The sequence below is a fragment of the Chanos chanos genome, chromosome 13 (genome assembly GCF_902362185.1).
Source record: "Chanos chanos chromosome 13, fChaCha1.1, whole genome shotgun sequence".
NCBI classification, from domain to species: domain Eukaryota; kingdom Metazoa; phylum Chordata; class Actinopteri; order Gonorynchiformes; family Chanidae; genus Chanos; species Chanos chanos.
Window position 1 is genome coordinate 10,805,724 of NC_044507.1, and position 15,196 is coordinate 10,820,919.

Here is a 15,196-nt window from a genome sequence, read left to right on the forward strand (position 1 = left end):
ATTGTTCTTTACAAATCAGCAGCTTATCTATTATAGCATTTGGATATACTACACGTTCAAGATTCGTAGAACGTCTGTATTCTTATTCTTATTATTGATGTGGCCAGACTAAATTACATGCGTTTACATTTACATGTATTTGGGCAAGAAAAGAAAGCGAATGCATTTTCAAGGGGCTGTCAGCGATTTAGTTCCGGTACGTAGACTGTTTCCAGGAGGACAAAAAACAAAGTCGTACCGGTTTTCAGAGAACGCCCAACCTGGCCCAACACTGAACGATAAAGCTGCTGTCAAATCAACATGGCCTCAACTCTTATGAAACACGAGAGGATAACGTCGTTCTTCTTATCTAAAGCTTAGTGGGTGGCCATTTCTGAATGGCTTCTCAAACTATTTGCCTGACAAAGCCAAATATTTTTCGTTCCTGTGTGATTTTATTACGTTCTATTTCCTCTGTTGGGATGGATGGAATGGGATCAATAACGAGTCGTTCACCTCTTGAACGTATGGAGTTTGATAATGTCGTCCTAAAGAAACTTCCGCTGGATCCATCGGAGGAGCCGGGGGTGAGAATGGTGCGCGGAGCTTGTTTCTCTAGAGTCAAGCCGCAACCACTAAAGAACCCGAGGTTCGTGGCTGTGTCCAGCCCGGCACTTGCGTTGCTTGGGCTTGACGCAGAGGAGGTTCTGAAAGATCCTCTTGGGCCTGAGTATCTCAGTGGTTCTAAAATAATTCCCGGCTCAGAGCCTGCTGCCCATTGCTATTGCGGGCACCAGTTTGGACAGTTTGCGGGACAGCTCGGTGATGGAGCTGCTTGCTATTTGGGTGAAGTGAAAGCGCCAGCTGACCAAAGTCCTGACCTGTTGCTTGAAAACCCTTGTGGACGTTGGGAAATCCAGGTGAAGGGCGCTGGTTTGACCCCATACTCCAGGTACTCTACTAAGTTCAACAGTTAGGGTTAGCGAATCGACATTCTGCAGAGTTAGCTACAGTGTGCAGGCTTTTGCTGCCACCTTAATCCAGCACAATGATTCTGCTATGTAAATAATCATCAGGGCTTTGGTAAGATGAAGTACGGTTGGCAGAAAAGCACGCACCCACTGCAGTTCGAAAGGAGTAGGATTTTCTATCCCTAAACAAAGCTCAGTGTACAACTATTACAGTAGAATTCAGATATAGAATTACTGTTTGAACTTTTATGCTCTGTTGCAATACACTACACTTTTCCTGAGAAACAATAATGACTAGGTTTTCTTTGTAATTGCAGTAAGCTGACACGCTGATATGTTCCTCGTATGCCTTTTTTCCTTCAGACAAGCAGATGGACGGAAAGTCCTGCGCTCCAGCGTTCGGGAATTTCTGTGCAGCGAGGCAATGTATGCATTGGGTGTGCCCACAACTCGTGCTGGATCACTGGTGACCTCAGACTCTCGTGTGATGAGGGATGTGTTCTATAACGGGAACCCACAGATGGAGAGGTGTTCCGTGGTTCTCCGCATTGCTCCCACTTTCATCAGGTCAGCACTGTTTAGCTCAGTGCCCTCTCTCTCCCTCTCTCTCTCTCTCTCTCTCTCTCTCTCTCAGTTATAAAACACTGTATTCATCACAGTGTTTGCATAACTAAGTTGGGTGTTTTGCATGTTTATTTGGATGGTTAATGTCTGACTGAAATGGTTGTCAGAACTGAATCTATTTAGGTCAACATTTAAACTGCAACGGATAAAGAATCTGAGATGTGTTTATTTGTTTTGATTTTTACAGATTTGCGCTCCACAAAGAATGACAAAGATGTATTTTTTTTTGTACAGCATTGGTACAGTCATTTCTGCATGCGTGTGCTCTTTAAATCAATTCATTTGAATCTTGTTTTCTTCCCACTTTTCAAACCACCTCCCTCTTCACCATCTCACTGCCAGAATTATGTTTTTTTTTTTTTCTCTCACTCTCTCGCTGTGTGCAGGTTTGGGTCGTTTGAAATCTTCAAACAGGCTGATGAACTCACAGGGCGACAGGGCCCCAGTTACGGGCATGATGAGATCAGGACGCAGATGCTGGATTACGTCATTGAAACGTTCTACCCAGAGATCCAGCAGGCACACACTGACCCAGTGGAGAGGAACACGGCTTTCTTCAGAGAGGTGAGGTCACGACCATCCAAGGTCAGCATGTCATGATTGGTCATGTAAGGCTCTGTGTGGGGAGGTTCTTCACATCATACCTGACATCTGAGCAACCTATCACCGTACAACTGTTGATTATCAAAAGCAAAATAACAGCTTTCACTCTTGGAAACAAGTAAGATTGAACCCATACAATTCTTTGACAGCAAAAACTTTTCTTTTTTTTTTTTTGCTAAATGGCCAATATTTTGTCTTATTTTCAGTTTTACTCAAAGCACACCTCTGCACAGACCCGTGGCTTTGGTAAAATCTGAGCTTGGTTTATAAAAAGGTTGGTTTATAAAAAGGTTTATAAAAAGTATTTGTCAGTACGTTTTTTTTTACTTGCCATTGACCTGAACTGAACTGAAAAAAAAAAAAAAAGAGCCCAAGTGTAACATTGATTAACCTGACCAAGGTTAACCACCACCCTCATTATCCTTCTTTGTCCCGAGCTGATGTGAAAGGATGAGTCACAATGATAAAGCAAAAAAAAATCATGTTTAGTTTCCTGCTGTTTCAATAACTTTTAGCAACAAAAATAACAGAACAATATTCGGAAGGAAGTACGTTGCTTGAATGTTTTCTTTTCAGTGTTCTGACCGAAATTTTATTATGCAAACTATTTTTACTTGCTCTTTATAAACACCACTGGGAATGAAAAAAAAATATATACAGTGCCATGTGAATTCTGTTTTTATATTGACCAGTTATTTTTTTAACAGATCGAATGACGTGATCATGATTACTTTCGTACTGAACATAATGCTTTTAAAGCCACTCTGTGCACAGTTTCAGGTTACATTTCTACAAGGTTCCAGTGTCACAAAGTTTCTCTGACTTAAGGGATTTGCGTGCTAGAGGAATGAAGGAGACTGTGATGCAATTTACAGTGAAGACTTGGTGACTCACTGTAACAGACAGACTTGAAAACAAGCTAAATATAAATATAATGTAACTGGTTCCTTAAATCCCATTCCCAGTGTTGATCATTTCAAAATACTATTGCTCCACTTCCTGGCTTTTTCACCAACCTGACTCACAAATTCAGACTTAGGAAACAGACCACAGACGCTGAAAGTTTAACCAAATCTACCATGTGACACGTTTACGAGAATCACATGAAACTCAGTCAACACAACCAAAATACAACAATGATCCAAAATACTGCAATACAATCAATGAATCCTTTTGGCTCTTATAATTACATAGCCTAATTACAACATTCATACGTTGCCTCTGACAAGGGGAATGTATGAACATTGCGATACATGTCACTCAGTCTTCTTACCATTGTTAGTTCCCCTTTCAGACTGAACCTAGTTTCATGTGTTCTTTGTTTCCTAGGTGACGAGGCGAACAGCGAGACTTGTGGCTCAGTGGCAGTGTGTGGGTTTCTGTCACGGAGTACTCAACACTGACAACATGAGTATCCTGGGATTAAGCATAGACTACGGACCCTTTGGTTTCATGGATCGGTAAAAGCGTTAACAGCCCTTTTGTACAGCCCCGTCTTTCTGAATGTCTTATTAAACACATTCCCGTTTTCCTAAAGTCAAGTCAGATTTGACCCGCTGTATTTTAATGCCACACTCCTTACATCTGCATATGTAACAGATTTTGTTAGATCACGTTTTTCCGCAAAATGAAAGAATGTTGATGTCCTGTCTTGCTTTACGTCCCTTTGTCCCTAGCTTTGACCCAGATTTCATTTGCAACGCCTCGGACAACTCGGGCCGTTACTCGTACAAAGCCCAGCCTGCCATCTGCCGCTGGAACCTGGCTCGCCTGGCAGAGGCCCTGGACCCAGACCTGCCCCCAGAGCGAGCTGAGGCAGTGCTGGATGAGTACATGCCCTTCTACAATGCCTTCTACCTGGCTAACATGAGGAAGAAACTGGGGCTGCTGAGGAAGGAAGAGCCAGAGGATGAGATGCTCATCACTGATCTAATGCAGACAATGCACAACACAGGTACAGAGAGAACAATATACAGCACAGGTACACAGGGAGAGAGACACATAACACAGGTAAACAGGTAGAGGGATGCATAACACAGGTCCACAGGGAGAGAGATGCATAACACAGGTAAACAGGTAGAGTGATGCATAACACAGGTACATAGGGAGAGAGATGCGTAACACAGGTACACAGGTAGAGTAACACATAACACAGGTACACAGAGAGAGTGGTGCATAACACAGGTACACAGGGAGAATGGTGGATAACAGAGGGGAGGGATGAGTAACACAGGTACCTAGGTAGAGTGATTAGTAACACAGGTGCACAGGGAGAGAGATGAGTAACACAGGTACATAGGTAGAGTGATTAGTAACACAGGTGCACAGGGAGAGTGGTGCTAACACAGGTACACAGGGAGAGTGGTGCATAACAGAGATGAGGGGAGGGATGAGTAACACAGGTACATAGGTCGAGTGATTAGTAACACAGGTGCACAGGGAGAGTGGTGCATAACACAGGTACATAGGTAGAGTGATTAGTAACACAGGTACACAGGGAGAGTGGTGCATAACAGAGATGAGGGGAGGGATGAGTAACACAGGTACATAGGTAGAGTGATTAGTAACACAGGTATACAGGGAGAGTGGTGCATAACAGAGATGAGGGGAGGGATGAGTAACACAGGTACATAGGTCGAGTGATTAGTAACACAGGTGCACAGGGAGAGTGGTGCATAACACAGGTACATAGGTAGAGTGATTAGTAACACAGGTACACAGGGAGAGTGGTGCATAACAGAGATGAGGGGAGGGATGAGTAACACAGGTACATAGGTAGAGTGATTAGTAACACAGGTACACAGGGAGAGAGATAAGTAACACAGGTACATAGGTAGAGGAGGGGCCTGTCACACCCAGAGGTGTCACCCCACCCTGAGGAGAGCAACAAAGTTTGGAGGAGTATGGAAAGAAACAATATTTTACTTTTCTTTACTTTACTCTTTCTCTTTCACTTTCTCTTTCTCTTCCTCTAACCACTCTCAGGTGCAGATTTTACCAACACTTTCCGCTGTCTGAGTCAGATTCCCTGTCCCTCAGAAGGTGAAATGGAAGAGGACAGTGAGACTGTGAAGAAGGCCACAGACCTGCTCCTGCAGCAGTGTGCCTTGCTGGAGGAGCTCAGAGTGGCTAACAGACCCACTATGGATCCCCGGTAAACTCTACTGCACCCCTCAGTTCTCACACTGCTCTATCATTACGCATTCAGTGCCAGTGGTTCTCATGCAAAGAGGTCATTATTATTATTATTATTATTATTATTATTATTATTATTATTATTATTATTGTTATTGTTGTTGTTGTTGTTGTTGTTATATTCAGTTCAGCCGAAGCATTTCTTTCCTTTTCCTGAACCATATGTCAATCATAATACCAGTCTGCCAGCAATGATGCAGTGATGATACTGTGGCATTTTATCTAATGTGTTTAGTGAAGAGTGATATTTTCATATTGGCCATAACTTTAGAGAACTGCTGCTTTTACGTTTGGCTCTGTACCTACTGCTGCTGTATTGCTGTGTTGTTTGCACTGTCATCAAGCTGTTTGCACAGTTGAGTTTGCAACTCATCGGTTGAATAAGTTTCAGTTTAAGAAGAGTATCTACTTTACGAATAATAAAGTAATGAATATACTGTAGACTGTATTTATATACTATATATTTTATCATCCTTTTTTTTCCTCCTCTCCCTGTCTCTCTTACAGGGAGCTGTCGATGCTGCTGTCGATGGCTCAGAGCAACCCAGCGCTGTTTCACATGCTGTCAGACAGGCAGACCGTGGCCCGGCAGCTGGAGAGACTGGCCAGACTCAAAGACTTACTGGAAACCAATGAGGAACAGCTCAAAGCCAAGCAGACAGAGGACTGGACATGCTGGGTCACCAAGTACAGGTAGGGACAGGGCGGGGCAGCGTGTCAGCGAGAAAGCAGTTGGTGTATCAGAGATCCAACTTGCTGTTTTTGGAGGGTTGTATCAGGTCAGCCAAAAGGCTTTGTGCTCATTTGTGGCTTAGCCGAGGGTTTTTAACTCCTGGCGGCTGGCAGGTGGCCTTGTGAAGTGACGGGCAGGTGGCACTGTCTAAGTTAGTCAGTCGGTCTCAGAGGCCAACACTCCTGCACAATCATGTCCCTGACAATCTCTGTACATTTTAATCATTAAAATTTAGCAGTTAACTATGACCAACTAGTGTAAAATGACAAAGGTATTTAAGGTTTAGGGGCGACGTTTCAATATTGCAGTCTGTTTGTTTTATAAAATATACAGCACAGTAAACCTATTAGCCGTCACTGTAATACTTGGAATAATTTCAGTGTCTCACTCGTGTGTGTTGTGTTTGTGGTGTGTGTCTGTGTATGTATTTATGTACGCTGCTCTACAGGAAACGACTTGCCCGAGAGTGTGAGGGTGAGAGTGATGCAAAGGCCGTGCAGGAAGAGAGGGCCTCTGTGATGAACAGCACTAATCCCCGTGTGGTGCTCAGAAACTACATTGCCCAGAATGCAATAGAGGCTGCTGAGAATGGAGACTTCTCTGAAGTAAGTTTTATACACCGAGTTGCTGTTTCAGACTCTATACATTAGATGATTATTCGTATGCTGTGGTGACAGTGATTTTCATTTTCTTCTGTATAGTCCATTATAGGCAAAATCATATTCTCTTATTCACGTACGCTATTCCACCGAGTCCTACACAAAACTGCGCAAGAATTTCACAATCTACCTATCGCTTGCTAGGAATCGTACTGGTCTGAACCTCACTCTCTCTCTATCACAGGTTCAACGAGTGCTTAAAGTGTTGGAGAAGCCATTCTGTTCTCAGGAGGGACTGGAGCAGCCAGGCTGGGTTGGCAGAGGAGGTGTGGAGGAGCAGGGAGAGAGAGATGAAAGTGGAGAGGGAGGGGAGGATGAAGAAGAGAGAACACAGGAATCAGCAGGAGCTGAAGCTCGCGTATTTGTCCCGTACGATAGCAAGCCTCCAGCCTGGGCCAATGAAATCTGTGTAACCTGATCATCCTAAACCCTTCCCATCAATGACCCTTCCAATATGAGAGACAGAGCGAGTCGGGGGGGGGGGGGGGGGGGGTGTTTTGTACCTTCTTCTCTCACTCCTCTCTGATTTGCACTTAGAACTTCTCACTTTTTCTTAGTCTACCTCCTCGTATCCTTGCATTCGACTCTCTCACTCTGCGTGTCTCTCATGTGGTTGGGTTGTATTTGAAGGGAAGGGTGCTTGAGGCACAAACTCCTACACCAGCCGGTCTTCAAATGTACGGGAGCAGAGTGCGCAGTGGTGAGACACACACTGTAAAACAATACCCCACGCTCCACAAAAAACTTTAATAAAGAAATGTGCTCTGGACTTATCATCTGATCAACGCACCTCCATCTTGTGTAGATGGTTGAAATCAAGCTTAGGCCGCACTGATATCGCAAAACGCTAAGTCTATCATACACCTGATGAAATAACAGATTGTTTTGGAGATATTTTGGAATGTTTTATAACGTTTGTAAACACTTCAAGTCGGACGAAGTGTGCCCACACTGAACTCTTTTCCGTACATTTGACCAGTTGTAAATGACGACTTAGCCCTCCAGTCAAACAGTGACAGGTCTGAGTCTGAAAGGCTGGGAGTGAAACCTCACTCTGTGCGTGCGTGCGTGCGTGCGTGTGTGTATGTGTGTGTGTATGTGTGTGTGTAAGTGTCATTGCACATATGCTGGTGAGCTTATAAAATCTCCAGTGTCGAAACGCACAAATAGAATTGTAGGTTTGAAGAATCAGAAATGAAATTGTGTTGACCTTTCAGTACCGTCTTCCTTTTGTCACTTCGTTTTCTTTTGAACGGTAACTAATGAGTGAAAATGTGAGGTAGACGACAGCGGAACCACCATCGTTAAAAAGCTTCAAAAAGTTATAATAATGTAATAAGGAGAAAATTAGAACTATTGTAACCTTATCATTTTTGGATTAATGTGTTGTGAGGGGATTTTTTAATATGCCCCGTCTTAAATTTTTATACCGCTGGAACTCTGTTCAAAAGACAGCGAAGTTACAAAATTTGCTAGTTATGTCAAAGAGTATGCAAATTAAAAACAACGCACAAACAAGGTATAACCTAATTCTGCATATACAGACATGATCAGCACCGTTTCAAATACACAGTATAAAATATTTAGATTATTATTCTGCCATAACTATAATTTACTAGCAGTCTGGATTGTTCTGTCAGTTAATCAGTAACAATAAAGGAGTATTGAAAATAAGTGTGTTTTTGGCATTTTCCATAAGTGCATTTTTATTGAATATGTATGCATGAAAAGTGTAGTTTAGGAAGTGGCCTTCCTGTAACTTCGCTTAATCAGCTTCAGTGATCAACCGAGAATTGACTTTCAAATGTAAAGTTTCGCCTTACCTTTTGTGGACAGGAAGTTGGTTTCTCATGCTGTTGTGGTTTTCTTACAGTTAGTGTTTGGCTACACCCATGAGAGACTTATTTTTATTTCACAAAGGACAGCGGGTAGTGCTAGTTAATATAGTGTATCCATAAACTTGATTTACAGTATTGTTATGCTTATTGTTAAACTTCTTCTTTTCTCTCACTAAAGGAAAAGGATGTCTGTTCCTTAAGGGCCTCTATCAGGGAACGTGTTACAACAGGTTCCCATTTTGAAGACAGCCAACAGCATCCTCAAATATGTTCAGTTCATTTCATGCAAGCAACAGAGAAGACATACTTATAAAGTATATGCAACTTTTATGTGAAATTATATTATAAATTATAATATATTAAATTAAATGATAAGATATTATTTATTTTGATCTCAAAACAACCAGCAGCGGAAATAATTTAAGCTATCCTTATACAAAGCCGCTCTAAAGTAACTCTTCAATTCAACCGAGCATGCCTTGTGAATCTTGACAGTACAGAAATGATTTACTTCGAAGAATAGGCGGAATTACCTTTTGAGTCACTCAGGTAAGACCAGTGTTTGCGCTTGATAGTTGCGTGACGTAAGACATGTTGAGACGACTCAGCGCTGTCTGGGAGAGGCTGCGCAGAGTACGAATTTTGAGCATTGGAGCACAGGTAACATAATGGGATTATAAAGAAGTCCTACAATCACGGCACCAGGAGTCTTAACGTCGTTGAAAGAATTGACAGTTCCAGGATATATCTGTCATGTCAGTCCGGTCAAGACCTGGCTATTACCGCCAGGAGGTGAACAAGACCGTTTGGGAAGTACCTGAACGATATCGGGACTTGAAACAGGTGGGAACGGGAGCGTACGGCACAGTATGGTGAGTGTGTTTCCACCGTTCAAAGTGACTGCATTGTTTATTTGTTCAGTCAGTCCGTCAGGTTGCCAGAATTAAACCGAAGCGTGCAATACCGCCAAGACGGCGAGGGTCGTGTCAAAACACTGTTTATATGTATCGAGACAAAGGAAAGGGACGATTTAGTTTTTGATTCGATCTGTTGGATACGTAACGCTCACTAAACTACAGTTTTGAATATTGTTTGGGTAAGATAGACTATTATAGTGATAAATTTTGACAAAGTATCCCGAAAACAAGTTGTCTGATTTCCTGTTTCTGAAGATTGCGCCCCCTACAAGTGCAACGCGAACGCGCGTTCATAATCTTTTTGGGAAACGTGCGCTACATTAACAAGTGTTAATCAAGTTTTGCACCAGCGAAATAAGTACTTGTTATACTACGACACAGTGGAAAGTCCGCAAAATTACAGCATAAATGAATGAGAAATAGCGGCAGAATGGGAGAGAGAGAGAACGGCGTTACGTCAACGAGCATAGTAAAAGGGTATACTTTGAGTAGTTCTACCTTTCCCGTTCTGTGTGATCCGTGTTATCCTTTATATCCTGGTGCATGCAACATTGTGTTCCGTAAATGTAGGACATATAAACGTAGCCAATTTGACAGTCTATCCCAATCATCAGAAAATTCCCCGTGCTAACTTTATCTATCTGGTTCAGCTTAATGTTACTATGGTGGTCGAATTTGGTACGAGAGCAGAAAAATAACAGAACAGGTAGATTTGATGACAGCGCTTGATTTCTTTTCAAACAATCATTTATTTAATTTGCTGTTTTGATGCACGATAAGAAAACTTGCAGTCCAGTTCAAACAAGTATCATACACGGCATGAACCCATGTGTTCTCTGTACAGTTCTGCAATAGACCGCAAAACAGAATTCAAGGTGGCCATCAAGAAGCTGCATCGGCCGTTCCAGTCCGAGCTTTTTGCGAAAAGAGCATACCGCGAGCTGAGACTACTCAAACACATGAAACATGAGAATGTAAGAGGCCAGCACACAGCTGAATTATTCTCGACATGTATTTAATCAGTCAGTTATTTTATATGAACATGTGCTTACTTGCTCTCTCTCTCTCTCTCTCTCTCTCTCTCGCTCTCTCTCATTCTCTTTGCCACACACACGTACATGCACATGCACATACACATGCACATATTTTTCCCTTTATCTGACTCCCCCAGGTAATTGGACTCTTGGATGTTTTCACTGCCGACCTGTCTCTAGACAGGTTTCAAGATTTGTGAGTAAAGCTTTTGATCGGAGTCGAGACATTTAACCATGCAAATGCGCCACGTCCTTTGCTCTGTACTTTATGTGCTCCGTTGACCACATACCCCACTTCCTCTTCCAACCTAAATATAGCTTGCATTCACCTCATTTCCTTTCTCCCTTTATCTCTCAATCTCTCTCTCCATTTCTCTCCTTTCTCTTTGGGCAGTTACCTTGTGATGCCCTTCATGGGCACAGATCTGGGCAAGCTGATGAAAGTGCAGAGGCTTACAGAAGACAAAGTTCAGTTTCTGGTCTACCAAATGCTAAGAGGGCTCAAGGTGTGTGTTTCCAATGCAGTCATAGAGTCTCTCTCTCTCTCTCTCTCTCTCTCTCTCTCTCTCGGTCTATCTTTCTTTGTCTCTCTCTCACCCACATGTACAGACACAATTGTTTTGTGGGGGTTGCCATTTTATTAAATTTCTCTTCTAATTTCCTGTGATGATACTGACAATGCTTTGCTATATTTGCAGTATATCCATGCAGCTGGTATCATTCACAGGGTGAGTGAGTTCTCTTCATTTCAGTCGTGTGTGATATATGTATGTCCATACTGTGTTCATTTAACCCATCATTTTAATCTCACAGGATCTCAAACCAGGAAATCTGGCCATCAACGAAGAGTGTGAGCTCAAGGTACCCACCAAATGACCTCTGTGTCTTGTCTCATGATATCCTTATGATCTCTCAGAGTGGCCATCACCTGCTGACATACTCATGAAACATACATTTATGAAAATAATGGCAAGGGGCTCAGAACATAAAAGTTTGACTGCACATATACACTCGCCATTTCTGTCAGTGTTTCGTCCGCTGTGAAAGCGTTTATTGGACAGTATTACTTTGTGCGGATCCCGTCTCGTAGATCCTGGATTTCGGGCTGGCTCGACAGGCGGACGCTGAGATGACGGGGTACGTGGTCACGCGCTGGTACAGGGCCCCTGAAGTCATCCTTAACTGGATGCATTACACGCAAACTGGTGAGTCACCATCGCAGTGATGTTCTTCTGATGACTCTGGACCATCTTTGGAGATTGTTTCTCAGACTAAGATTAAGACTAGTTGTGGACTTTGATGACACATTTTAAATTGTCCATTTCCACGCAGAGTGTTTTTGAACTGAGAATCTTCATTTAGAATGCAGTTCAATTTGTGTATAAGCTCCCTTGAAAACCATCTATTTTTCTTATATAGCAGGATCACTCCAAAAAGAAAGATAAATGTACAGTGTTCAGGGGTTTCCAGTGCCTTTTGCTTATTGTAACATGAAATGGAAGCTTGAAAATACTCTATAACTCAGTGACAGATGGACTAATTCACTGACATGATAATGCAACGTTGCTTGGATCAGGGCCAACTAGTCAGTCATATACAATTAATCTGGGTTAATCTCATAGTCATTGCTTTGTAGAGATATAAATGTAATAATATGCATCTCTGTGCAAGTCTCTGTGCAAACTTGGTCAAAGTCTATTTTTTCACTGAATTTCTCAGTCAGAGGAGCACAAGATTTAAGTTTTTTTAGGTTGTATTCTACAGATGTCTCTGATTTACTTGGGAATTAACACACATTTCACGGAAATCGGCCTCTGATTATATTGTCAGTTTGAAACGCAAGAGGAGTCTGGCCATTGTGTATGAGACTTGAGAAGCCCGGCTTTAAGCAGTGCAGAGTTAATCATGGCATCTTTCTGAAAATCGCATTGCTTTTTTTTTAACACTTTCCTTTCATGTTCCCTAGATGATGGGAGAGACCTCCATCCCACAACTCAGTTCATTGTTGTGTATGAAGCACAGCCTATTGCAGACCTATGAACATCAGCTATTCTATTGTCAGCTATTTGTCTGTATGACCTTAACAGTGATCTGTGAGTCCTCTGTCTCTTTCCTGTCAGTTGTTGACCTTCTTTCTCTCTCCCTCTCTCTCTCTCTCTCTCCCTCTCCCTCTCTCTCCTTCTCTCTCTTTCTCTCTCTCTTTCACTCTCTCTTTCTCTCTTTCTCTCTCTCTGTCTCTCTCACCGTCTTCCTTTCTCTTTCCTCTGTTCTTTCTTTATAGTGGACATCTGGTCTGTTGGCTGCATCATGGCAGAGATGCTGTTGGGAAAACCTCTCTTCAAAGGAAATGATCGTATCTTTCCTCTTGCGTCACAAACGTAATTCATTCTCACTCAGAGACGTGGCTTACTTACTGGGATATAAAATGTCATATGTGATTGACGAGGCGCATGAACAGAGAACATCTTACCACGTGGTCTTGCCACGTCCATTTTTGATGTTTTGTCCTTGACCCTTTGAGCTCAGATCTGGATCAGCTGATGGAAATCATGAAGATCACAGGAACTCCCGCGCAAGAATTCATAGCCAAACTTCAGTCCCAGGATGTGAGTGAAATACCACGCCCTCCCATTCACCAGTCCAAAAAAAACAAAAAACAAACCCAACCTCCACTGAGTTATCTATATCACTCTGCTTTATTGACAGTGTTTATATGTCATTAAAATAGCTCAAAAATAATGAGAGGGTGGAAGAACTGTCTTTTGGTCATTTTTTCTTCATGTAATTCTGTCAAGGCTAAAAACTACATTTCCAAGCTCCCTCGACTGAAGAAGAGAGATCTTCAAACCTTGCTGCCAAACACCAATCCATTAGGTATGAGTTTTATCATACAATCAAAAATGATACAGTAATTTTCTACATGGAAGCTGGGAATTTTTGTTTTTTTTTTTGTTGTTTTTTTTTTTTAAATACTTTTAGTTTTTCAGTTATCCACTGTCTTAAGTTTGAATGACAGTCCCCATAGCAACTTGCAGTCAAATATAATTGTGTCAGTCATATTTGAAGTTGCATTGAGCTTTTGCTGAGTAACCATGGTTACTGGTTTGAATGACAGTCTCTCGCTGTTGTTGTGGCCCTCAGCTATCAGTGTATTGGATCACATGCTGCTATTGGACCCCGACAGCAGAGTGACAGCTGCTGAGGGCCTTGCCCTCCCCTTCTTCGGAGAGTTCCGTGAACCAGAGGAAGAGACGGAGGCTCTGCCATATGACAGTTCACTGGATGATGAAGAACAGACCTTGGATCAATGGAAACGTAAGAAAGGGGTGGGGGGGGAAGGGGGTGGAGTTAGACTGAGGTGGTATCGGTTCACAGACAGCATATAAGGGCTGACGACCACAGTCATGTCTGGTATTTAGATAATGACAGAGTTTGGTTTCTTATATGTAGCTTTCTCCAGATACAATGTCTTTTAAGGTATTAAGTTCAGTCGGTCTCTAGGTACCTCACTGACATCAAGTTGTGTTGTCTGATTTGCACTTATAGCACAAAGGTCATTGCATTCATTTCTGTATGATGCCGAGAAAGCTATATAAACAAGCCCCTTCTCTGTCTCTCTCTCTCTCTCTCTCTCTCTGTCTCTCTCCCTCCCTCCTCCTCTCTCTCTCACTTACACACACACTCACATACACACACACACCCACACTAAAACACACTCACATACATTTCCCTTCTTCTCCCTGTATTGTCCTGTTGCAGGTCGTACTTTTACAGAGATTCTGACCTTTACACCACAGAAAGGTGTTTATGAGTCTAAGGAAACATCCCTTTGAGTATGGGCAATTCCCAGTCAGCGAGTCTTCACCTGAAATCAAAAGTGCCTTGACTCTCTCTATTGTATTATATGTTGTGTGAAGCCCCATGTGTGCTGCCCAGGTTACTGTATTTGTGGGTCTGTCTGTGTGATGTAAAATATGTCCTACAAACATTATATGTGTTGATGTCACTAAGTTGTCACTCTAATGCAATTTGTCACCATACATGTGGTGGATAAAATTGTCTGGAATAAAACGGAGTCGTGGGAATGTAAACAGGGAAACCAGGGGTTTAAATGGATGGTTGAGCACAGAATCGGAATAATACAGAATCCTGACAATTATGCATTGCTGTTTCATGGTACTTACTGACCCATTTTAATATGTAGAATCCAAAAACATTTCTTTCCACCAGCACATTATTTGATCCACAAAATCTCCGTTATTACATTTGGTTATTAAGGTCTTTTGTCTTTTGTACATTTGACTTAAACTGAAAAAAGAAACCCCATGGCTTTCTACTGTTAATGTTTTTTTTAAAACTGTCTTTCTATACTCATATAAGTACATTATCTTTCTTTAAGAACTCCTATTTTTTTTTAATACAATGTACAACACAAAAACATACACATTCATGCAGTAGAGCAAATCTTATGTCTGACTACCATGCCAGTATGCAATAAATCAAAACTGTTTACAATTGGTTTCATTAATTGAACTTTTGTCCATATTCTTTTAATGCAATATCTTATTTTGGATTTGTATTTTCTAAACTGACTGGTGCATTAAATGACCCATTTTGGTGCTTTAAACTTCCTGTTTATTTGT

The 15,196-nt window shown here is 42.0% G+C and overlaps 2 protein-coding genes across 4 annotated transcripts; both read left to right on the forward strand.

Moving 5' to 3' along the window:
- The first annotated feature begins 305 nt into the window (after positions 1 to 305).
- On the forward strand, positions 306 to 7,234 carry selenoo1 (selenoprotein O1). Of its 3 annotated transcripts, XM_030790754.1 has the most exons (10): positions 306 to 931; positions 1,314 to 1,517; positions 1,961 to 2,138; positions 3,507 to 3,637; positions 3,854 to 4,131; positions 5,163 to 5,331; positions 5,880 to 6,065; positions 6,554 to 6,710; positions 6,949 to 7,060; positions 7,106 to 7,182. In XM_030790754.1, the coding sequence occupies exons 1-10, from the start codon at positions 378 to 380 to the stop codon at positions 7,180 to 7,182; spliced, it is 2,046 nt and encodes a 681-aa protein (XP_030646614.1). In that variant the 5' UTR covers positions 306 to 377. The 3 variants fall into 3 exon arrangements, with proteins under 3 accessions (XP_030646614.1, XP_030646612.1, XP_030646613.1); XM_030790752.1 differs by having other exon boundaries at positions 6,949 to 7,234; XM_030790753.1 differs by having other exon boundaries at positions 6,949 to 7,182.
- Positions 7,235 to 9,355: 2,121 nt separating this feature from the next.
- On the forward strand, positions 9,356 to 14,386 carry mapk12a (mitogen-activated protein kinase 12a). Its single transcript, XM_030789880.1, has 12 exons — positions 9,356 to 9,474; positions 10,364 to 10,493; positions 10,691 to 10,749; positions 10,948 to 11,059; positions 11,252 to 11,281; positions 11,367 to 11,414; positions 11,644 to 11,758; positions 12,835 to 12,906; positions 13,080 to 13,159; positions 13,349 to 13,427; positions 13,695 to 13,868; positions 14,313 to 14,386. The coding sequence occupies exons 1-12, from the start codon at positions 9,356 to 9,358 to the stop codon at positions 14,384 to 14,386; spliced, it is 1,092 nt and encodes a 363-aa protein (XP_030645740.1).
- The last annotated feature ends 810 nt before the right edge of the window (positions 14,387 to 15,196 follow it).